This window comes from Muscardinus avellanarius (genome assembly GCF_963383645.1).
Source record: "Muscardinus avellanarius genome assembly, chromosome: 3".
NCBI lineage: Eukaryota > Metazoa > Chordata > Mammalia > Rodentia > Gliridae > Muscardinus > Muscardinus avellanarius.
Genome location: NC_137788.1, coordinates 11815317 through 11838703, shown reverse-complemented (window position 1 = coordinate 11838703; position 23387 = coordinate 11815317). Strand labels below are relative to the sequence as shown.

Here is a 23387-nt window from a genome sequence, read left to right as displayed (position 1 = left end):
GAGGAGGAGGAGGAGAAGGGGAGGAGGAAGAAGAGAAGGGGAGGAGGAGGAGGAGAAGGGGAGGAGGAGGAGGAGAAGGGGAGGAGGAGGAGGAGAAGGGGAGGAGGAGGAGGAGAAGGGGAGGAGGAGAAGGGGAGAAGGAGGAGGAGGAGGAGGAGGAGGAGGAGGAGGAGGAGAAGGCAGAGTTGGGGCCGTGCCTGGTGGCACACTCTTGTTATCCAAGCATTTGGGAGGCTGAGACAGGAGGATTGTGGTTCACGGCCAACCTCAGCTACTTAGTGAGGCCCTTTGCAACTCAGTGAGATTCTGTTTTAAAATAAAGAGTGGAGGCCAGGCGTGGTGGCGCACGCTTGTAATCCCCGCGCTTGGGAGGCAGAAACAGGAGGATCGCGCAGGTTCGAAGCCAGCCCCGCGCGCTGGCTTAGGAGACCCTGTTTCCAAATAAAAATGTAAAAATAGGTCTGGGAGTGTAGCCCGGAAGTAGAAGGGCTTCCAGGAACCCCAGTACCACCAAAAAAAAAAAAAAATAAATAAAAAAAAAATAAAGAGTGGAGCCGGGCGTGGTGGCGCACGTTTGTAATCCCCACGCTTGGGAGGCAGAGACAGGAGGATCACGCACGTTCGAAGCCAGCCGTGCGCGCTGGTTTAGGAGACCCTGTTTCCAAATAAAAATGTAAAAATAGGTTTGGGAGTGTAGCCCGGAGGTAGAAGGGCTTCCAGGAACCCCAGTACCACCACCAAAAAAAAAAAAAAAAAAAAAGAGTGGAAAATAGGGTTGAGGGTATAGCTCAGAGGTAGTATGCCCTGGGTCTTGGGTTCCATCCCCCAGTACTGTAAAAAAGAAATAAAAAGGCAGAGTTGGATGGAAGAGTGAGGGCGATCCGTGGCAGCCTGGGACGGTAGCCTTAAACGTGCATGCCTCATTTAAACATCACTGAAAGGTCTCAAGTACGTCCTGGGTATAAGCAATGAAAACGCATGGGTTACCCACTGCATCACGTCGTTGCCCCGTGTGATAGACGATACGGGGGCTCTGAGGCCTGGGCTGCTGATGGCGGGGCCAGGACTCAGGCTCCAGACCGTGTGAGTGGAGAGTCTGAGTTGCAGCTGACTGAGCGTCAGGTTGGCTTGATGAAGAGTGTTCTGTTTTTGTTTTTGTTTTGCGGTACTAGGGATGGAAACCGGGGGCATTCTACCTTCGAGTTACACCCACAGGCCTATTTTTTATTCTTTATTTTGAAACAGTCTCACTCAGTTGCAGAGGGCCTCACTAAGTAGCTGAGTCTGCCCTTGAACCTGCACGATCCTCCTGTCTTAGCCTCCCAAGTACTGGGACTCTGAGCATGTGCCACCATGCCCAGCTTAAAAAAAAAAAAAAAAAAAAATATATATATATATATATATATATATATATATATATATATATATTAAGAACAGTAACTGCTGCATTAGAGAGGAAGGGGCTGGCGGGGTTTCTTCATTCTAGCAGTACTGGTATGGTGGATCCGTAACTTCTTTGCTGTGAGGGGCCGTCTAGTGCAATGTAGGATGTTACAGACATCCTGGGCCTCTATCTGTCAGATGTCAGGAGCACTTTTACGGAGCCGGGTGTGGTGGCACATACCTGTCATCCCAGTACTTGGGAGGCTGAAGCGGGAAGATCACAGGTTCAAGGCCAGCCTCAGCAACTTAACAAGCTCCTATTCCAAAATAAAGGCTAGGGGTATAACTTGGAGGTAGAATGCCTTTGGTTTCCATCACCAGGACAATAACAACAAGAAGCTTCAGATTTTGCTGGACGCCCCCTAAGTGGTAAACCCCTCCTCTGAGTTAGAGGTGGGAAGCTAGCTCAGAGCTCAAGGGACTCTCACCAAGTTGCGAAGGGCCTCATTAAGTCTCGGAGACTGGCAACAAACCCGAGATCCTTCTGTCTCAGCCTCCCAAGTACCGGGATTACAGGCACGGGCCACCACACCCAGCTTAGTCCTGGCCTTTTTAAAAATCAAAAATGGAATACACTATGCATATTGTATTGCAATTGGCTTTAAAAAAATTAGTTAAAAATACTGTGTATCTTGGATATTTGAAAATGGCTGGTTTTTCACGGCTTCCAAGGAAGCCTTTTATTTGTTACAAACTCTCACAGAAATAGACACAAACAACTGAGTTTGTGGGGGAAAATGTAAAAAAAAAAGCCTTTCATTCTCTTATCAAAGGAAGCCTGGGAAACCAGGCAGGAGTGCTGACCAACCGCTACTTTCAAGGTCCCTGAGACATTTCCCAGCAGGGCCGCAAGGTAAACCCTGCACCAACGGGACAGCAGGACACACACCCTGCAAGGCCCCCTCATGGTGTCACCCGGCACACCCCCAGCGGTTCCCTCTGCTTTCAGGGTCCTGGATTCCTCTGGGGGATTTATTTCAGGATTTACAAACTCACGTGGTGTGTGTGTTTTATCTCCTAGGATGCTGGTGTTGAATAGCAGGGCAGTGAGGTTGGAGGGGCCTGGACCTAGTCTTGGACTTACTGCCTGATCTGGGATCGTAGGCTCACTGTCATGACTCCAAGAAGTTGGCCTAGAAAGGGCCCTTACCAGCTGGGTATGGTGGCACTCGCCTTTAATCCTAGGACTTGAGAGGCTGAGACAGGAGGATTGCACATTGGAAGCCAGCCTCGGCAACTTAGACCTTCAGTGACAGGGCAAGACCCTGATTCAAAATTAAAAAAAAAAAAAAAAAAAAAGAAGGGCCGGGGGTGTCACTCAGAGGTAGAATGCCCCTGGGTCCAGTCTCCAGCACTGAATTTTCCACTTACACCCTAGGGAGTGCTCAGGGCTAAGTAACCGGCATTTTCAGCCAGTCGGTGATGGGGTGGAGTTCAAGGCAAAGCCGTCTTGTGAGGACATCGGGCTGTACGGTCCACGCATATCTCTATCTGGCCACGACCCACGTTTGGGCCAAACTCAATCAGCAAGTATCTGAGGCTATGATGGGGCAGCTCTCAGTTATCAAAGGCGCCCTGTGACCAGGCACTGTGACCCGGGTGTGCAGCATCATTGGGTCCTCAGAGTGGCCCTGTGAACATTTATGCCCATTTTCTCAACAAGTAAGTGGAGGCACAGAGATGTCAAGTAACTTGTTCACACGATAGTTAGTGCAGGGATGACATTCAAACCACGAGAGGGGTCTCCAAAGTCCACGCTTAGAACCATCACACAGTAGTGCAAATGGGTCTTCGTTGGTGCTGTGGATTGGATGTCCCCACCCAACATGCACCTCCTGTTGTAGTTTCGTGGGATTGAGGGAGGGGGCCTTTGGGAAGTAATTAAAATTAGACAAGGTCCTGAGCGTGGGCTCCCGTGATGGCATTAGTGACTTTATAAGAACAGGAGGGGAGACATGAGCTAGCATGCCTGTCTGTCTCACCATGTGACGCCCTTTGCCATGGCACGGCCCAGCTGCAAGGCCTTTACCAGGCACCAAGCAGACGACTTGCTTCCATGAGGCAAACAAGTATCTTTTTTTTTTATCAATCATCCAGTCTCAGGTATTCTGTTACAGTATCGGAAAATGAACTAAGACATTTGGTCATGGCTCCTGGTGTGAATTAGAGGCAGTTTACCTTAGGGAATGAAGCTCTGTCTCTGCCCAAGATAATGACAGAACCTGTCCTTTGGGAATTGGGCAGATACCTGGTACCCCGCTGGATCTTCAGGAGTGTGGGGTCATGAAAAACATAGGCATTAGGATCACAAAGTTCCAAGTCTGAGTCCTGGCCTTACCATGGGACAACTTTTAACATTATTGAGCTTCTGTTTCCTTTACCTTCAAAATAAAGATGGTAAAAGAATCTCCCTCCTTAGGCTGGAGGGAGGACAAAAGCGTATGACCCACAAAACACAAGACAGGAGCTATGTCCCCAGGAGGAGCTAAATGACCCATATCTCCTGCCTTTCTTGTGGGGACTGTGGAGCCAGAGGCTCTTGGATGCTTGGGGATGGTGACAAGTAGATGGGACCCTTGTTAGTTTCAGAAATGTGAAGGACCTTGGATCACCTCATCTGGTGAAATAATCATAAAGACAGTTTGAGCTCGTTCCACATTTCTAAATGAGGTTCCTGGGCTATGCCTCATGGAGTTGTGAGGATGGACTGAGATACTTTATGTGAAATACTGAGAACGGCGCCTAGAATATAAGTGCTCAATAATGAAAAATGACCAGCATCATCACCATCTTCACCTTCACCACCAGCACCATCATCACCACTACCAACACCACCAACACCATCATCACCACTATCAACACCATCACCATCATCTTCACCAACATCATCACCATCATTACTATCAATACCACCACCAACACCATCATCACCACTATCAACACCACCACCATTATCATCATCATCATCATCATCATCATCATCTTCACCAACATCATCACCATCATCACCACTACCAACACCACCAACACCATCATCACCACTACCAACACCATCACCATTATCATCATCTTCACCAACATCATGACCATCATCATCACTACCAACACCACCACCACCATCATCTTCACCAACATCATCACCATCATCACCACTACCAACACCAACACCAACACCATCATCACCACTACCAACACCATTATCACCACTACCAACACCACCACCATCATCATCTTCACCAACATCATCACCACTACCAACACCAACACCATCATCACCACTACCAACACCATCACCATTATCATCATCATTATCTTCACCAACATCATCACCATTACCAACACCATCAGCATTATCATCATCATCTTCACCAACATCATCACCATTACCAACACCATCAGCATTATCATCATCATCTTCACCAACATCATCACCATCATCATCACTACCAACACCAACACCAACACCATCATCACCACTACCAACAACAACAACACCATCACCACCACTACCAACACCATCACCATTATCTTCATCATCATTTTCACCATCATCACCATCATCACCACTACCAACACCACCAACAACACCATCATTGTCGTATTACCAACATCATCACTGCCACCATCACCATCACCATCACCACCATTAATGTCATCACCAACATCACTCTCCCCCTACCTTCCTCCTGTGCATATTAGGCAGGAATTAGGTGCTGGGAATGAGGTACAGTAACAGAGAACACAGGGACTACCTTCTCTAGTCCATCCCTGTCTTTTAGCCTTTTGAGACCTTGCTCCAATATTACTTGCCCTGGAAGAGAAAATGCCTTTACTTTCAACTTCTGCTAGTGGAGGAAGGATGGGCTGTCCTCCCTAGCCTTCCTGTTAGCACTTTCCATTCTTTTTCTCTTGATTCTTAGAATCAAGTAGGGACAGTCACAGATTACGGTCACCGGCCCACCCTTAGCCAACAGGTGTTCATGGGACATTAATTCCAGGGGACACTAGTTGGGGGGCAAGGGCAGCAAGAAAGGAGACTGTTTTGGGGGGAACACCACCTTCTTTATCCCATTCTTGTAGACCTCCAGCACATGTTAATACAGGAGGAGCTTTCAGAGACTCATTTACAATTGCCCAAATCTCATGACCCTACCGAGTCAGGAAAGAAAAACGGTGGGTCTGAGAGATTCTGCCTAAAACCGGTCTTTCTCAGTCTTTTTGGAATTGCTGGCCTGACAGCTTAACTTTACGACCACATTTCTTTACAGTAACATATGGCTAGATTTACAGACACAGGCATCAATGGCTGAAATGGCCCTGGGAGTGGAGGGGACAAGTGTGCACAGAGCCTGGCCCAACTGTGTGTGGGAGAGAGAACAGGGTGGACCTCACTGTAGTTCCAATCTGGAGGAGCAATGGAACCTGGGTCTGTTCTGCCTGTTGTCAGGTGACCCCAAGACTCTGCCGAGATCGCAAGAACAGTAACTGCAACTGGGAAGCCACTGGGCTCCTAGGAGCACAACAGCCCCATCACTCTCTACCCTGCACCTCGTCACTCCTTGCTAGGGCCTGGATCTAAAATGTCACCCCCAAAAACTCATGTGTCAAAAACATGGTCCCCCCCAGTGCAGCAAGGTTCAGAGGTGGGGCTTTCAAAAAATGACTGGATCACGGGGGCCCACGCCAGCCTTATCAGTGGATTCATTCATTTGATGGATTCATAATTCAGATGGTCTAATGGGTGGTAAAGGTAATCAGGTGGGCCATGTCTGGAGGAAGCAGGCACCTGGAGATGTGGCCTCTGGGATGCTATCTGTCTCTGGTCCCTTTCTACCTGTTGGGAGCATTATTAATCATCCATTTGAGGTTACCTCAGTATAGCTCGGGAGGGACACAAACTGCCCACCCAAATGGGAGTTGGTCGCAATCAGACAAGTCTCCAAGGACCAAATGGGACCGATAACCAGGGACCTTGACCCATACGCAAAAACCCACGTGGGTTCCTTTGTCATTCATGTGAGAGACGACTTCTCATCAATCCATCAACATCAACGCCATCCGCTACACTTCCCTGGCTTTCTGCTTCCTACTGTGATGAGCTGAGCAGCTCTCCTTCTTCACACCCTGATGCCATGATACTTCTGCCTTGGAGCTGGCCCACCATGGACTGAACCTCTGAAACCATGAGCCAAGTAAACCTTTCCTCCTCTCAGTTGTTCCTGTCAGGTGTTTTGATCACGAACCCACTGCCTTCTTCTCTGTCCTATGATGAAGGGCAGGCACTTACATAATGTTAATCTTATTTTTGCTTCTATATTTTTTTAAAAAAACTAACCATTTTCTGGATTATTTTAGAGACATCCTAGCTTGGAATATTGAAGCATCTGAGTAGAAAAAAATCACTCTCTTCTCATTCATTGCTTCAGGAATGTCAAATTTGTACCGCCTTTCTGGAGGGTAACTTGGTAAGGAGTGCAAAGATCTTCAAAACGTTGGAGCTTCTCCAGGTGTGGCCCTGGGAGTTCCTCCTTCTCACTCAGTGCTTTCTTCCTAAGCAATACCACTCACTCTTATAGTTTTACCCATCTATCCATCCATCCATCATCCATCCTCCACTCATTCATGTGCCCACCATCCATCTATCCATCCATTCATCCACCCACCATCCACCCATCCCATAGATATTTATTATGTACCCGCAACATAGCAAATGCTTTTCTGAGTTCCGGGGTACATCACTATTTTCTCCTTCCAGACCAGGCTTTCATTCAAGTGACAGCTCTCTCCTGGGTGTCTCATGGGACACCTGGCAGGTACCTTGGGGGCATCTTCCCTCTCAAACACGGCCTCATCCAGCATCCCTTACTCTATATTTCAGTGAGAGAACCACATCTGTCTTTTTTTCTTTTCTTGGTGGTACTGGGGATTGAATACAGGGACATTTTGTTTCCAAGTTATACATCTAGGCCTTTCTGTTTTTTGTTTTTGTTTTGCAACGGGGTCTCACTAGGTTGCTGAGAGGTTTTTTTTGTGTGTGTGTGTGATATTGGGGGTGGAACCCAGAGGCTTTCTACCTCAGGTTATACTCTCAGACCTATTTTATATTTTATTTGGAAACAGGATCTCACTAAGTTGCTGAGAGCCTCACTAAGTAGCTGAGGCTGGCTTTGAACCTGTGCGATCCTCCTGTCTCAGCCTCCCAAGCGCGGGGATTACAAGCATGAGCCACCACGCCCAGCTTGCTGAGAGTTTTGCAACTTGCTGAGGCTGTCCTTGAACCTGTGATCCTTCTGGGAGGATCACAGTATCAGCCTCCCAAACATCTGTCGTTTTATACATGCCCCAAACTAGGAGTCACGTAGACCTCTTTCTCTTTGTCATTTCTCCTCCAACTCCAACCAGTTCCTCTATGAGGCCGGTTGATTCCCCCAGAACATCCTGCATCTTCTCTTTCTCCATATCCACCCTGACCTAGTGCAGCCACCCCTGTCCCTGACAACAGCCCCTGCCTCTAACTGGGCTCCTTGTGCTCCAGGCCGGCCACCCCCACCCAATATGCTTCCCACTCGACCAATAGGATGGTCACAAATGCAAATTCAGCCGGGCGTGGTGGCGCATGCGTGTAATCCCAGCACTTGGGAGGCTGAGACAGGAGGATCGCAGGTTCGAAGCCAGCCTCAGCTACGTAGTGAGGCTCTCAGCAACTGAGACCCTGTTTCCAAATAAATTATAAAATAGGGCTGAGGATGTACCACAAGGTAGAAAGCCACTGGGTTCCACCCCTAGTACCACACAAAAAATGCAAATTTAGCTGGGCGTGGTGGCACATGTTTGATCATGCAGGTTCGAAGCCAGCTGCACGTGCTGGCTTAGGAGACCCTGTTTCCAAATAAAAATATAAAATATAAAAATAAATAACATAAAAATATAAAATTAAAATAAAATTAAAATAAAAAATATAAAATAGGTCTGGGAGTGTAGCCCCAGACCTATTCCTCCATTGAGGAACTGGTAGAAGGACTTCCAGGAACCCCAGTACCACCCCCAAAAAAAAATGCAAATTTATCCAATCTCTTTCTTTCTTTCCTTCTTCCTCTCTTTCTTTCTTTCTCCCTTTCTTTCTTTCTCCCTTTCTCTCTCTCTCTCTCTCTCTCTCTCTCTCTCTCTCTTTCTTCTTTCTTTTTGCATTCCTGGGATTGAACCCAGGGCATTCTACCTCCAAGCTATACCCCCAGCCCTATTTTATTTTAATTCTTTATTTAGAAACGGGTCTCACTAAGTAGCTGAGGCTGTCCACGAACTGCGATCCTCCTGTCTCAGCCTCCCGAATGCTGGGATTACAAGCGTGCGCCACCACGCCCGGCGTAGTAAGTAAATCTTTGTTGAAGGAAAGTGGTTCATGTCCTTCCATCTCTATGATAATGAAGATAAGATGAATAGGCCGATATTTAATCATGTTGTCTCAGCGTGATTGATGAGTGTGGGGAGCCAGAGGCCACTTAAGTGCTCATAACAGATCAGCTCTGAAAAACCACACAGGGGAGCCCCCTGCCGTTGACCAGTCACTATGCAGGTCTGTGCGCACTGACCTGAACGGGCTTCCGGACCAAAACTAAAGAAAACTTGGGTGTAACAGGACACGGAGTTGCAGTGAGCACAGGTACTGCCGACTGGGTGCCAGGTACTAACTAGTCTAAGTACCTTACGTAGACCATTGCATTTAAGTCTTCACAGGAACCCTAGGAGGCGGGCACTCCTTACTATTCCCGCTTTGCAGGTCGGGAAACGAGGCACAGGGTGGTTATGTCACTTGCCTAGAATCACATAGCAATTTCCACAAGAAACTGCCGTGGGTGTTTTAAAACGGTAGTAGCCGGGCGTGGTGGTGCACACTTGCAATCCCAGCATTAGCTTGGAGGTAGAATGCCCCAGGTCCCAACCTTAGTACCTCAAAAAAAAAAAAAAAAAAAAGTCATGGTAGTGACTGCTGCGGGGTAGGAGTCGGCCCAATTTAGCTTTTTTTGGTTTATTTTTGTTTCTTCCTGTGGCACTGGGGTTTGAAGCCAGGGATATTCTTCCTTTGGACTATGCCCCCAGACCTTTATTTATTTATTCATTTATTTATTTATTTATTATTTATTTTTTTTTTTTGTGGTACTGGGGATGGAACCCAGGGGCATTCTACCTCCAAGCGACACCCCCAGCCCCTATTTTTCTTCTTTATTTTGAAACAGGGTCTCACTGAGTTGCAGAGGGCCTCACTAAGTACCTGAGGCTGTCCGTGAACTGTGATCCTCCTGTCTCAGCCTCCCGAATGCTGGGATTACGAGCGTGCGCGCTACCACGCCGGGCTTTATTTTTATTTTTGAAACAGGGTTTCACTAAGTTGCAGAGGGCCTCGCTAAGTCACCAAGGCTGGCTGCTAACCTGTGGTCTTCCCGTCTCAGCCTCCCAAGTACTAGGCTTTTAGGGTACCACGCCCAGCTCTAATTTAGATTTAATTTTCCTTTTGTCTCTGTCACGTTTTCTTTCCTTCAGCAGTCAGGTCCTGCTTGAATTTTTTTCTTTTTAAGGGAAGATCATTTCTCAAGCTAAGGATGCCTGGAGAAGGGAACTTGGCCTCCTACCCACGGAGCCTCCCTCAACAGACGTCCCTTCAAGCCAACCTTCATCGCGACATTTTAGAGTCCCACAGTTAGGAGAGGGAAAAAAAGTCCCAGTAACCTTTGTCGGAGCTGGGGAGCTGGATGCCGAGGTCCCTGAGCAGCTGCTCCGTCTCCTCTAGCCAGGCCAGCGAGAGGGTCAGGATGTCCAGGCTCACCTTCTGGAGCCCCAGGACAGGTGGGCTCACCTGCAGGTGCTCAAGAAGGTTGACCTCCCGCTTCAGGTCGCTGCTGCAAGACGTCTTCATGCAAGCCTGAGAACAGATGGGATTGTGAGGGGCTCCCACCTTGCAGCTGGAAATAGCACTTTTTTGGGGGAGGTGGTACAGGGGATGGAACCCAGGGACATTCTACTCTGAGCTGTACTCCAGCCCTATTTTATTTATTTTCATTATGAAACAGAGTCTCACTCAGTTGCTGAGACTGGTCTCTAGCCTGCCATCCTCCTGTCTTGGCCTCCCAAGTACTGGGATTACAGGCGTGCCCTGCCTCGCCTGGCTTGGAAATAGCACTCTGACTTAGTCCCGGGAGATACAAGCCAGTGCTCCAGTTCCATTCATTTTTTTTTGGGGGGGGGGGGGAGGTTTTACTGTTTTGCATTCTAATTTAGGCTCTTCGGGGTCAAAGGGAATACTCTTAGGTGTCTGCAATTCCAAAGCCAAATTGCATCAGACCATGTGGCTGCAATCAGAACCAAATATGGCTACCCCCCGCCCCCGCCCCCGTTCACCAGAATCCTCACCGACAGCGATACACGAGCCGGCCAGGAAGTGTGGTTTCCTGATTTTTTTTTTTTTTTTGAAAGGGTGCTGACAAGCCGGCATTTGCACAAACTCCACAAATAGCAGCTGCTGATTTCAAGAGAAAGCAGAGGCGACTGCTGGCTCTGGAAGCTCAGAGACAGGGCCCCGAGGTGCACCTGGGCCCTCTGCTCCTGACTCCTTCGGTGGCAAAGGTAACCGAGTCAGACGAGCTTTTGTGGCTGAGTCAGAAAAGAAAATGAGACCACTGAGCAGGAATGTTTCTTTGCTTTCTCTGGAAATGAAGAGACTGTTTCCTCTGGGACTGGAGCCTTCTCAGAATCGTCCCCGGCATCTGTGAAGGATTGGTTCCAGTCTCCCCAGCCTCTGTGAACCTAAAATCTGAGGATGGCAAAGTCCATTATATAAAATGGGTAGTATTAGCCGGGCATGGTGGTGCACACTTGTAATCCCAGCATTTGGGAGGCTGAGCCAGGAGGATCATAGTTTGCGGCCAGCCTCAGCTACTCAGTGAGGCCCTCTGTAACTCAATGAGACCCTATTTCAAAAATAAAGAATAAAAAATAGGGCTGGGGGTGTAGCTTGGAGGTAGAATGCCCCTGGGTGTAGCTTGGAGGTAGAATGCCCCTGGGTTAGCCGGGCATGGTGGTGCACGCTTGTAATCCCCGCGCTTGGGAGGCGGAGACAGGAGGATCACGCAGGTTCAAAACCAGCTGCGCGCGCTGGCTTAGGAGACCCTGTTTCCAAATAAAAATATAAAACAGGTCTGGGAGTGTAGCCCGGAGGTAGAAGGACTTCCAGGAACCCCAGTACCACCAAAAAAAAAAAAAAAAAAAAAAAAAAAAAAATGCCCCTGGGTTCTACCCCCAGTACCTGAAAAAATAAAATAAAATAAAGTAAATAAAATGATAGTATTTGCCATCGGACACAGTGGTGCACACCTGTAGTCCCTCGGGAGGCTGAGACAAGGAGGACCGCAGGTTTGAGGCCAGCCTCAGCAACTTAGTGAGACCCTCAGGAACTTAGTGAGACCCTGTTTCAAAATAAAAAGTAAAATAGGGCTGGGGTATAACTCAGAGGTAGAATGCCCTGGGTTCAAACCCTAGTACGCCCCACAATAAAAAAATAAATAAATAAAGGGCTGGGGATGTAGCTTGGAGGCAAAATGCCCCTTAGTTCAATCCCTAGTACTAAAGAAAAAAAATAGATAAACGGCGTGGTGGCGCACGCTTGTGATCCCAGCATTCGGGAGGCTGAGACGGGAGGATCGCGGTTCGCAGCCAGCCTCAGCTACTTAGCGGGCCCTCTGCAGCTCAGTGAGACCCTGCTTCAAAATAAAGAATAAAAAACGTGCTGGGGGTGTAGCTTGGAGGTCACATGCCCCTGGGTTCCATCCCTAGTACAGCAAAAGAGAAAAACAAAACAAAACAAAACAAAAATACAAGCAGAACATGTCTGCCCAAACTGCCCCAGAAAGCTAGCCACTTTCCCAAATAAGCCGCGCAGCACTTTGATCGAGGGTGACAGTAGCAGCTGCGGCCCACCTGGCAGCTGTCCAAAGACACCTTCAGCCTCTCCAGGCTCCTCGTGGTCTCCTCCTGCTTGGAGTTGCTGAGCTGGGTCTCCTTCTGCAGGGACCACTTCTTCAGGTGGAAGTTGAGGTTGTCCTCCGTGACCTGGGTAATCTTCTCTATCAGCTGGTGGGAAAAAGCAGAAGAAAGGAAAAGGATGTCAAACGTAGCGTGGCTCCCGGAGAAGGGGAACTGGAGAGGCGACTCGAGTTCCCATCTCAAGCCGGGGGTATTGGCCCATGCCTCACGTCCTAGCACTTGGGAGGCTGAGACACGAGGATCGCAGGTTTGAGGACAGCCTCAGCAACATAGTGGGACTCTGCTTCAAAGCAAAACAAAAGCATGTTTGTACACACAAGTTTTTTTTACCCCAATATGATGTATGGATATAATGCACCAATAAAAATTAAAAAACAAAACAAAACAAAACAACAACAACAAAAAATAAGCTGGGCTGCCGGGCGTGGTGGCGCACGCTTGTCATCCCTGCGCTTGGGAGGCGGAGACAGGAGGATCGCGCAGGTTCGAAGCCAGCCGCGCTGGCTTAAGAGACCCTGTTTCCAAATAAAAATATAAAAAAATAGGTCTGGGAGTGTAGCCCGGAGGTAGAAGGCTTCCAGGAACCCCAGTACCACACACACACACACACACACACACACACACACACACACACACAAAGCTGGGCATGGTGGTGCAGGTTTGTAATCCCAGCATTCGGGAGGCTGAGACCGGAGGATCACAGTTTGTAGACAGCCTCAGCTACTTAGTGAGGCCCTCTGCAACTCAGTGAGACCCTGTTTCAAAATAAGGAATAAAAAATAGGGCTGGTGGTGCGAGGTAGAATGCCCTTGGGTTCCATTCCTAGACCCGAAAAAAAGAAGAAAAAAAAAAAGGCTGGGCATGGAGCTTGGAGACAGAATACCACTGGGTTCAATACCCAGTTACCAAAATAAAATAAAATAAAATAAAAGTTCACATCTCAGCAGGTAAGAGGAAGGTCCTGAGATTCTTGCCTTGAAGAACAGACTTCTGTCTGCAGGATCATTTTGCGAGGTTGGAGGATTATTCCCGGCAGCCAAAGGCCTCTCTGTGACTACGAGTGTGTTCTAGATTCTTCTGCATTAGCAGCAGCACCTTGTAACGCCGGCCCGACGCTGGGGCTGCATGAGCAGGTCTTGTACTGGACGGGAGCAACCTGCACTGCCCCAGAAGACTGCAGAAGAGCCAGGCGATCGCCGCCCGGAGGTCCGTGCTCACAGCCCGATGCCTGGTTCTTTGGAAGGAAAAGCCAGGCTCTGGGAGGGAGCTCTGGGCCCAGCGGGCTCCGGCTGGCTGGTCTGGTGAGCAGACACAAGTCGTCCCGCTCAACACAATTTGCACAGGAACATTTCAAAGGAGTTTGACTGGCTTTTACTTTCAAAGCCAGGAAATCCCATAAAATCAAAACAAATCTTTATGGTGTAGCAACAGTGTGAAAAAATATGTGCCACCAACAGAAACAGAAGCATATGCTCCCAGGGTCTGGCACCAGCTCCATCCCCGGCGCAGAGCTCAGAAGGAGCCCGAGGCAGCCAGCCACACTAACCTGCTGGTCGGTGACCGGCTTGTCGGCGAATGGCTTGGCCCGGCCGTAGGTGGCCTTGATGACCTGGCTTCTGAAGTGCTCCAGCTGCGGCACAAAGCGGGTGACAGGTTAGTGAGGGCCTTTCGGGGGACAGCCGGGGCTGGGTGGCGTTTTCTTTGCAGGATCTAGGATAAAAAGCAAAAAAAAAACAAAACAAAACAAAAAAAACACTTAGAAGGGTTTGCCCGCCGGCGGTCTCAGAACTGTCACCGTGCTCTGGAAGTGGCCGCACCTGCGGCAGGAAAAGAGCACAGCAGGTTCGAATGACTTTCTAGGGCCGGCCGGCCCAGCCCAGGCACGTGGTCGGCGTGCACACATGTCTCCGGCCCTAAAACAGCCGCATGCTGTCAATTATCCAGTGAGACGTCTGCGCCCGGGAGCTCTCTGCTGTAATTGCTAGGTTGGCACCAGACTGTGAAATAAATATTGAGGCTGTCAGGCCAAGTAAGTTGTATAATCAGCGAGGGTGCCTGGGGAGCAGGAAGCTGTCCCGCTGCTGTTTCACGCCTTGCTCCGGAAGTGTCCCAAAGATATTTAGTTCATGTGTTCACTCCTGCATCCTCTGGGCTCAGCGCTTACTGGGTGCCCGGATGCAGGAACAGGAACGCCTGTGAAGGTCAGGGTCCTCCGCTACAGCCCAGGCAGCTGGTGTACAGGGTTCCCCCGGCCCCGCGTCCTGGTGTTTTTGGGCTAAGGTGGGTGGACAGCACAGGTGCATAGAGCCAGGGCTTATGGCATCCTGAACCCAAGGTTGTCGCAGATGTGTCCAAAGGCTGAGGCAAAGAATCTGAGCTTCTGCTGGGGATTTACCCGCACGGCCGCTCTTGCTGTCTGGAAAAATGTGGTCATTAAAGGTTCCAATGTAGAGACCCTGGGGCAAAGACACAGGAGCTTATAGTGTATGGAAGTCCTGGGCACCCAGGTCAGGAGGATGGTGCCGGTCCCAGGGCACCCAAGGTCGTTCTGACAAGCAGATCACTGAGCCTCCTCAAGCTGGCCTCTGGTTCCTTGGCCAAGGGAGGGGTCAACTGTCCCGAGGGGCTGGTTATGCAGGGGAAGTCCAGTGAACGATGGGTCACCCAGCGCCACTGGACGCTGCCTGACCAGGGCGGGAGGGACAGGCGTGACTTGGTCCTGGAGTCACTCGGCTGGGGGCGGGCAGAATGTCAGACAGGGGCAGGGCCTTGGAGGCACAGGGGGGCACTGGGCGGCAGAGACAGGGCTCGGTTTCTGTAGAGTCTACACCTGGAGGGGGTCTCAGGGTCCGCTGAGGTGACCTCTGACCAGAGCTGTAAGGAGGACCTTGGTCCTTGCGCCGGGGGCACGGGTCATGCTTTGAAATCAGGTGTGTGCTGGGGATGCCAGGGGCAGGTGATGGGGTGGCTCAGGGGCACAGACTGGCGAGGCTCTAAGCCCGCGCACGACAGGGGCTGGAGCCTTCTGGAGAAGTGACGCGGGGGTCGGTGGTGGGTATCTGTTGGAGGGCGCTAATGTCTGCCTGACAGTGTCGTTATATCTTGGGTGTGCCTCTAAGCATGGAAACGAAGCCCTGCTCACACTGCCACGTTAAGGCTTAGGCGGTGGCTCATGGAGGGGCTTTGGATGTTGGGCTGGGTGGGTGGAGGGATCATTTGACGATCGATCGGGGCTCTCAACCCTTCGAGATGGCTCATGGCCTTCTAATCTAATGAGCAGCACGGTGGGCCGTCCCTCCCAGAAATACAACACACACACCATACACGCACACACGCACGCACACGCACACACACCCTGGAGGTGCCGTTGATGGGAGAAGGCCCCCGGGGAAGAGGCCAAAGCGGGCTGCCCTTGGGGGCTATGTTCTGGAGCTCATGGCCCCTGGGCTTCGTTTCCCCTTTGCTTTTCTTGAACCTCCGAGTGACCTCTCCGGCATGTTCTGGCCCTCACAGCTGGGCTCCTTGTACCAGGAGGCCCAGTGGCCATCTTGGGCCTGCGTGTAACAGAAATGGGGCCTCCCTGCCCTCCCCCCCTGCCTGGGACTTCGCTCCTGGACACTTGAGGTCTCCTTCATTATGGGCAGCCGCATCTCTCGTGGGCACTGCCTGTGACGTCTGCTGGGGGCCCGGGGGCAGAGAGACTGGTCAATGTCAAAAAGTGTTAGGGAGAAAGTGCTAGAAACCCCATGGGGGTAAAGGGGGCCGGGCCAGGCTGGAGCGGGATTGGCTGCTTGGCCAGGGCCTGGGGTCACAGCCACGGCTACAGTGGGGAGCTTCCCCACAGGACAAAGCTCTTCAGCGACGTCGTCTTTGGTGGGTGTCCAGAGGCCTCTGGCCCTGCGATCAGAGGAGAATCAAGCCATGCCCATGGCTGGGCCCCCGGGGTGCAGAAACCCCCCAGGAGCTGTGGGCCGATGAGGGGGCCCCGGGACGCGCCTACCTGACCTACTGCCCTCTCCAAATTGACTTTAATGAGGTTTTCTCTGGTGCCCATTTCTTGCAGCTGAAGCAATTTCCTTCTGGAATCTTCCTGAAGTTTCTCTTCCACCTGAAATCACCAGGAAAGCAAGTGCTTGCTGCTCAGGGGGCCAGCTGGATCTCTAGGGAATTCCTGTAGGAGGCCTGATGGCGGCAGGCGGCCCCAGGGCCAGGGCCAGCTATAGCCTGGTGGCAGGAGCCGCAGGGCACAGGCTTAGGCAGGCTCAGGAGGAGCGGTCCCGGAGCCATCAGCGGGCTCTGCCCAGGATCAGCCACGTTCCTACTACCCCAGACCCTAACGTCGGGGGGCTCCCTAACAAGCCCTGCGGCTGCAAGTGGCCCGTGACTCAGTTTCCTCATCTGTTAAACGGGCCCGATCACACTAGCGCTGCCTGGGAGTCATTGCGGTTTACGGGTGTTTTTAATAGTGCTGGCATCTCACCAGCCCCTACCAGCTTTGGGTGTGGGCGTGGCAGGTGAAAGTGGGCGGGGACATCTACCGCGCGGAGGGGGACTTGCTAAATGGGTTTACTATTTCTGGGTACCACTTCAGCACCATCATCAGTGGAAACCGCTCTGGGGCGCTGGCTAAGCCATGGCCACCAGAGCACTGCAGCCTACACAGAAGCAGGCTTTGAAAATGGGGAACCCCAGAAACTCCACTCGATTTGAGGCGGTTCACCTGAGGGCTTCCGCAGGTGAGCGGGGCGTGCTCTGTGCTACCCTCTGCTGGCCGTCCTGAGGCCCTGCAGCCTCTCGACTCATTTTTGAATGATGGGTTTATTATTTATGTATTTATGTATTTATTTATTTTTTGAGTGCCTGTCCATCCAGAGCTCTGGCACTACCAGGAAAATGGGGCAAAGTCTCCTAGGCAAAAATAATTCTATGCTGAAATGACTTCACAAGCTGTGGATTAGGGGCCGCACACACAGGCCCCGTGGAGTTTGCTTCTGGGGGAGCCCTCCCACAAGCAATTCCCTGGGCCTCAGGCCCTCCCTGCATGGTCCTCCCAAGCCTACGTGGGTCCCGATTTGATTTCAGCGGACCTTTTCAAAGGCTGTGAAAGCAGAGGCCATTCCTGGCCTTCAGTGGGTTCTGCGCCCCTCATCGTAAGGATCCTCAACCCCACGCCCCAGAGGGGCTTCAGCCGCCAGCAGGCTCCACCTCTGCACCCGGCGTGGCCAAGCCGGGGCATCCTACTGCGTACGCGGCGCCAGAGTCGGACCTTATCAGTGCATTCGCTTGTCAGAGATTTGTTGAGTTCCCGCCTCGTACCCGGCTTCAGGTCAGGCACTGAGAATCCCTGGCCTGTGAGAAGCGGCCTCCTCGCCTCTAATTAATTTCCTTCCAGAATGTTCTCCATAGTCCTGTGGGAGTCACCAAGTTGAGGGGAGCACTGTCTGAGGGGGGCCTGGGGCCTCTGCCCAGTGGTGGCCACGGGTCACGTCTGGGTGCTGAGCATGTGAGATGTGGCTGGGGTCGGTGGGGGTCTACATTACCTTCTCGCTGAAATGAGATATCGCATTTTAAATTTTATTTAAAATTAAGTAAAATCAGCACAAATTTCATTTTAAATGCCATTATGGAGGAACTGACTTCTAAGTTCCATTTAATTTCAGTTTCCACAGTCCCACGTGGCTAGTGGCGAGGCCAGAGCAGCCGGGGTCTGACAGGCCTGGCGTGCAGTCTGTGTGGCTTTGGGCTACTTGACTCCGAGCCTTCATCCCATCCCTCCTGTCTCAACTGTAAAACGGGCATGGTCGTTTCTAGATTATTAAATAGGTGTCAAGATGAAGAGAGAAAAACGTTTGGCCAAGGACCCAGCACGTGAAAACACGTAACCACCATTTTCACCGTGAAAACTGATCACAAACCCCAGCACGCGCCTCCCTTGCTCAAAGGCCTCCAGTGGCTCCCCGCCGCCTCCCGAGTACTTTGCCCAAGGCCCCAAATGAAGAATGCCAAGCCAAGGACTCAAGAAGCCCAGATGAATTCCAAAAACCATGGAAAGCTGCAATTAGTCAAAGAAACAGAAACTCTTAAAAAGAGTCAGAGAGAAAAGGCTGACCGGGGTAGGCACGGTGGTTAGGCTGTAGCTTATTTTTAAGTAGAAGAAATCAGAGCTGGAAGACCACAGGGTGATATACAGATTGCCACCTGTCATACGCTGAAAGAAGATAGCTGCCAAGGGAGATTCAACACCTGGTCAAAATCTGTTTCAAGAATGAAGGTCAAGTTGGGTGTGGTGGCGCACGCCCCGGAATCCCAGTTCTTGGAGGCTGAGACCGGAGGATCGCAGGTTCAAGGATAGCCTCAGCAGTATACCAAGGCTCTCAGCAACCTAGAGTGACTCTGTTTCAAAATACAAGTAACAACAACAAAAAAAAAAAGGGCTGAGGGTGCAGCTTGGAGGTAGACCGCCTCCGGGTTCAATCCCCTGGTACCCCGCATACACACAAGAATGAAGGTTAAAATAGACATTTTCAGACAACAGACAGACAGACAGACAGACAGACGGATACACACACACCTGAAAGAATTTATCATCATCAGCTCCACACTGAAGGGAAACAGTAAAAATTAAAAAAAAATGTTTTTTAGGCAAAAGAAAAATGACCCCAGGTGGATGATCATTAATGTAGAAAAGGTGTAACTAATGTGTGGCTGTGGACTGGACCGTATAAAAGCACTAGTGATGTCTTTTGGGGATTCAAATAGAGGCTCAGAAAACAATGATCGTGGCGTATAAGTCCGCGTGGGTGTCGCCGTTCTGCTCATGGAGGAAGGCGGAAACACCGGCCGAAACTGGATTTTGGTAGATGGTTAACGTATGCTCTAGGGTAATCACTAGAAGAAATGTAAAAGAGCCCCAAACTTGGTGTCGGATTTGCCAAGTCATGTCATCTTCTTAGAAGGAGAGTGAAGGAGTGAAAGTATTTTAAATTTAGGTGGAGAAAAATGAAATGCTAAAAATGATCAAGTCAAAGGAAGGCAAGAGCGTTGAGAAAAAGCGACACAGAATAGAGAGTATCCCAGCAATCGCATTCCACGCGGCTATCGGAAAGGTAAAGATGGTCAAACTGGGCTTTATACAAAAATTCATAAGACAGAGAGCTAATCTTAAAGGAAGACTGACAGAAAAAGTGTGAAAAGCAGACACCAGGAAACTGTAAATAAAAAGAGTCAGCGTAGCCGATGAAGCTGTGTTACTTTAGTGGAAAAATACTCCTAAAGATGAGGAGGGTCAGCTCATGGAGACGAAGGCTTGATTCCATAGGAGGTATCAGAGTCATAAATTTATAAGCATCCAGTAACACAGATTCAAGATATATAAAGCAAAAACTGACAGTCCTAAAAAGGAAACAGGCAAATCTACAACAATCATGGGAATTTAAAAAAAAAACATACCACTCTCGACAACTGACAGAACACACACAGAAAAAATAAGGGAATTTTAGTTTTAAATACCACTGCGAACTTGAGTTAATAAACATATATAGAATACAGCATATAAAGAAAGAAGAGTGCAAGTCTCAGCTAATACCGAAGGATTGAAATTGTAAAGAAGATCTTCTCTGACCACTGGGTAATTAAGCTAGAAATCAATAGCCAAAGGGTAATCAAACATTTTTCATATATATAGGACTTAGGAGATAGCTTCAAAATAACCCAGAGGCCAAAGGAAAAAAAATACAATGAGAATCGGAAGATATTTTGGCCTGAATAATAATGGTAACATATATTAAAACTTGTGAAATGCAGTCAAAGGAAAACATATAGCCCAAAGAACAGCTCGATTTTGTGTTCATGATTACAACTATTTGTGTGTGTGTGTTACTGTGAATTGAACCCAGAGATATTCTCCCTCTGAGCTATGTTCCCCAGCCCCATTTATTTTTATTTTGAGGCAGAATCTCACCAGGTTGAGAGCCTCGCTACTTGCTGAGGCCGCCCTTGAACCCGTGATCCTCTAGTTTCAACCTCCCAAATACTGGGATTACAGGTGTGCGCCACCATGCCCAGATCCGACTACAACTATTTTAATGGAAAATATACCAAAGTTCATTTTCATTGAGCTTTTTTTTTTTTTTTTTTTTTTTTTTTTTTTTTTTTTTTGGTGGTACTGGGGTTCCTGGAAGCCCTTCTACCTCCGGGCTATGCTCCCAGACCTATTTTTACATTTTTATTTGGAAACAGGATCTCCTAAGCCAGCGCGCGCGGCTGGCTCCGCGCCTGCGCGATCCTCCTGTCTCCGCCTCCCAAGCGCGGGGATGACAAGCGTGCGCCACCACGCCCGGCTTTCATTGAGCTTTTTCTTATACAGTGCAGTTCAGTAAGGTAGTGGCTTAACAGATTTACAAGTGTTTCCATTTCCATTTTTATTGTCTTGAATGTTTTTTTTTTAACAGAATCAAATCTTTTCTGGGTAAAGTTTCTAAATGACTTGATTCACTTATACATTTTTCTGGCCTTTATCAAGTTCTCACCAACCGTAGCCCTCATTTCTATCCAGTCTGCCCTCCACCCAATTATATTTTATATACGTAAATCAAATATTCAAAGAATATTTGATTCTTCTCTCAATGTTTAGTCAATATCAAATTTTACTGTGTGCTTTTTACTGTTGGTTTATTTGTGCTGATTATTTCTGCCGAGTCTACTTACGGCTGGTTAACTTCTATGGGCTTTAATATTGGCAACAAGATGCAATTTGTTTAATTTTTTGCCTAATATATATTTTATTTTTATTTTTATTCTTGGTATTGGGGATTGAGCCCATGGGCAGGCTACCTCCTAGCAGCACCCCAGCCTTTTAAATTTTTTTTTAAAATTTAAAACAGGGTCTCATTAAGTTGCTGAGGCTGGCTTCAAACCTGTGATCTGCTTGTCTCAGTCTCCCAAATCCTGGTATTACAGGTGTATACCTGCATACTGTATACTGGTGTATACTGTATTATAGGTATACATCTGCATACTGTATACTGGTGTACACTGTATTACAGGTGTATACCTGCATACCGTATACTGGTGTATACTGTATTACAGGTGTATACCTGCATACTGTATACTGGTATATACTGTATTACAGGTGTATACCTGCATACTGTATACTGGTATATACTGTATTATAGGTGTATACTGTATTACAGGTGTATACTGTATTACAGGTGTATACCTGCATACTGTATACTGGTGTATACTGTATTACAGGTGTATACTGTATACTGATGTATACTGTATTACAGGCATATACCTGCATACTGGCTGTCTAGGATATATTTCAGTGTGTGGATTTTTAATGGCTTTAGCATCTGATGATTATCCAGACAGTTACTATTAATTAAAAACCAGAAAAAAATACTGGGTCACTTGTTTTTATTTCCTAGATTGTCCTTGAGAAATTACTCTCAGATAGAAGACTTCTGCCACTTGGATTTGCTCTTAGTCTTAGTTTTCTCAAGACAACAGTCTTATCAAATAAATAGATGCTCATGTGGGAGAACACAGATCCCGCCCGCCCTGCTCAGGACACTCCCAGTTCTTTTCGGTTTAGATTTTTTAAAACGTGTGCGATCACAAGACATATTCTAACTCTTTGGTTGGTTAGGTTGTAAAACTTGCCCTTGTTTGCCCAAATTTAAAACGACGTAATGTTTTGTGACTATGGAAATGTTTAGCGTGGTAGCCGTGGCCACCAGAAGCTATCCAGCACTCGGGATGTAGCTGGTGAAGCTGAAGAGGTGAATTCTGCTTTGTCTCCTTTTAGATGACTTAAAGCTTAAAGTGGCCGAGTGTGGTGGTGCACTCCTGTAATCCTAGTACTTGGGAGGTTGAGATAGGAGGATTACAGGTTTGAGGCCAGCCTCAGGCACTTAGGTCCTTAGCAAGACCTTGTTTGAAAAATAAAAGGGCTGGGGGCGTAGCTCAGGGATAGATAACTGGGTTTCACCTCCAGTTCCCCTCCACCCCCAGCGAGTTCAAGCCACCCCGTGTGGCTGGTGTCCACTGTGGTGGGAGGCACGATCTAGGTTAATGCATGGAAGATGATTTTCCACAATGAGGGGAAACAGGGCAATAATGAAGCAGAGGAAACCCCCTGGGAGGTGGGGGTGGGCCTCATTAAGGAAAAGTAAGAGATGGCTTTATTTTATTCTGTGTGTGTGTGTGTGTGTGTGTGTGTGTGTGTGTGTGTGTGTTACCAGGGATGGAACCCGGGGGCACTCAACCTCCGAGCTACACCCCCATCCCTATATTTTAGCCTTTTTTATTTTTGAAACAGGGTCTCACTAAGTTGCAGAGGGCCTAAGTAGCTGAGGCTGGCTGTGAACCGCCATCCTCCTGTCTCAGCCTCCCAAACGCCAGGATTACAAGCGTGTGCCACCACGCCCGGCTAGGGGATGGTTTTGGAAAGCAGCCTGGGGTGGGGATTACACGAGAGCTTTGAGGTCTCCCTTGAACTCTCTGCTCACGTCCTACCTTTTCTTAGTGACCTTGGGTAATTGGGGGTAACTTGTGTACCTCTGTGAGCCCGGTTCCCCGTTTGCAGAGGGGTTAATACCCGCACTGACCACACGGGGGCGCCGTGCAGCGAAGGGCGAGGATGCTGAGGCGCGCCGGCCCCGGCGGTCACTGGGCGGCGCTGTCCTGGTCCACGCACCTTGCTCTTTTCCCGCAGAGTCTTAGAGATCACGCCCTGTTCAGAGCTGTTCTTCCTCAGCTCCTCTCTGAGCTTCTTCATTTCTTTCTCCATGTCTTGGATTTGCTGAAAAAGTTTCAAGCGCAGAGGAGTCAGCCTGACCGAGGGGCAGCAGGAGCCGCCCACCGGCTGCAAGGTCCCGACCCTCAGGGCCGTGGGGCGGGTGGGGCTC

At 49.2% G+C, this 23387-nt stretch overlaps 1 protein-coding gene across 1 annotated transcript in view; it reads right to left on the bottom strand.

Annotated features, from left to right (window-relative positions):
- FHAD1 (forkhead associated phosphopeptide binding domain 1) overlaps nucleotides 1-23387 on the bottom strand; it is a gene marked incomplete at both ends in the record, with an annotated part of 141645 nt that overhangs the window by 61789 nt on the left and 56469 nt on the right. Inside the window, 5 exons of the mRNA XM_080691309.1 lie at nucleotides 10168-10360; nucleotides 12412-12564; nucleotides 14024-14107; nucleotides 16478-16585; nucleotides 23177-23281. Of these exons, the coding sequence (XP_080547435.1) occupies nucleotides 10168-10360; nucleotides 12412-12564; nucleotides 14024-14107; nucleotides 16478-16585; nucleotides 23177-23281 (643 nt within the window). The remainder of the gene's footprint in view (nucleotides 1-10167; nucleotides 10361-12411; nucleotides 12565-14023; nucleotides 14108-16477; nucleotides 16586-23176; nucleotides 23282-23387) is intronic.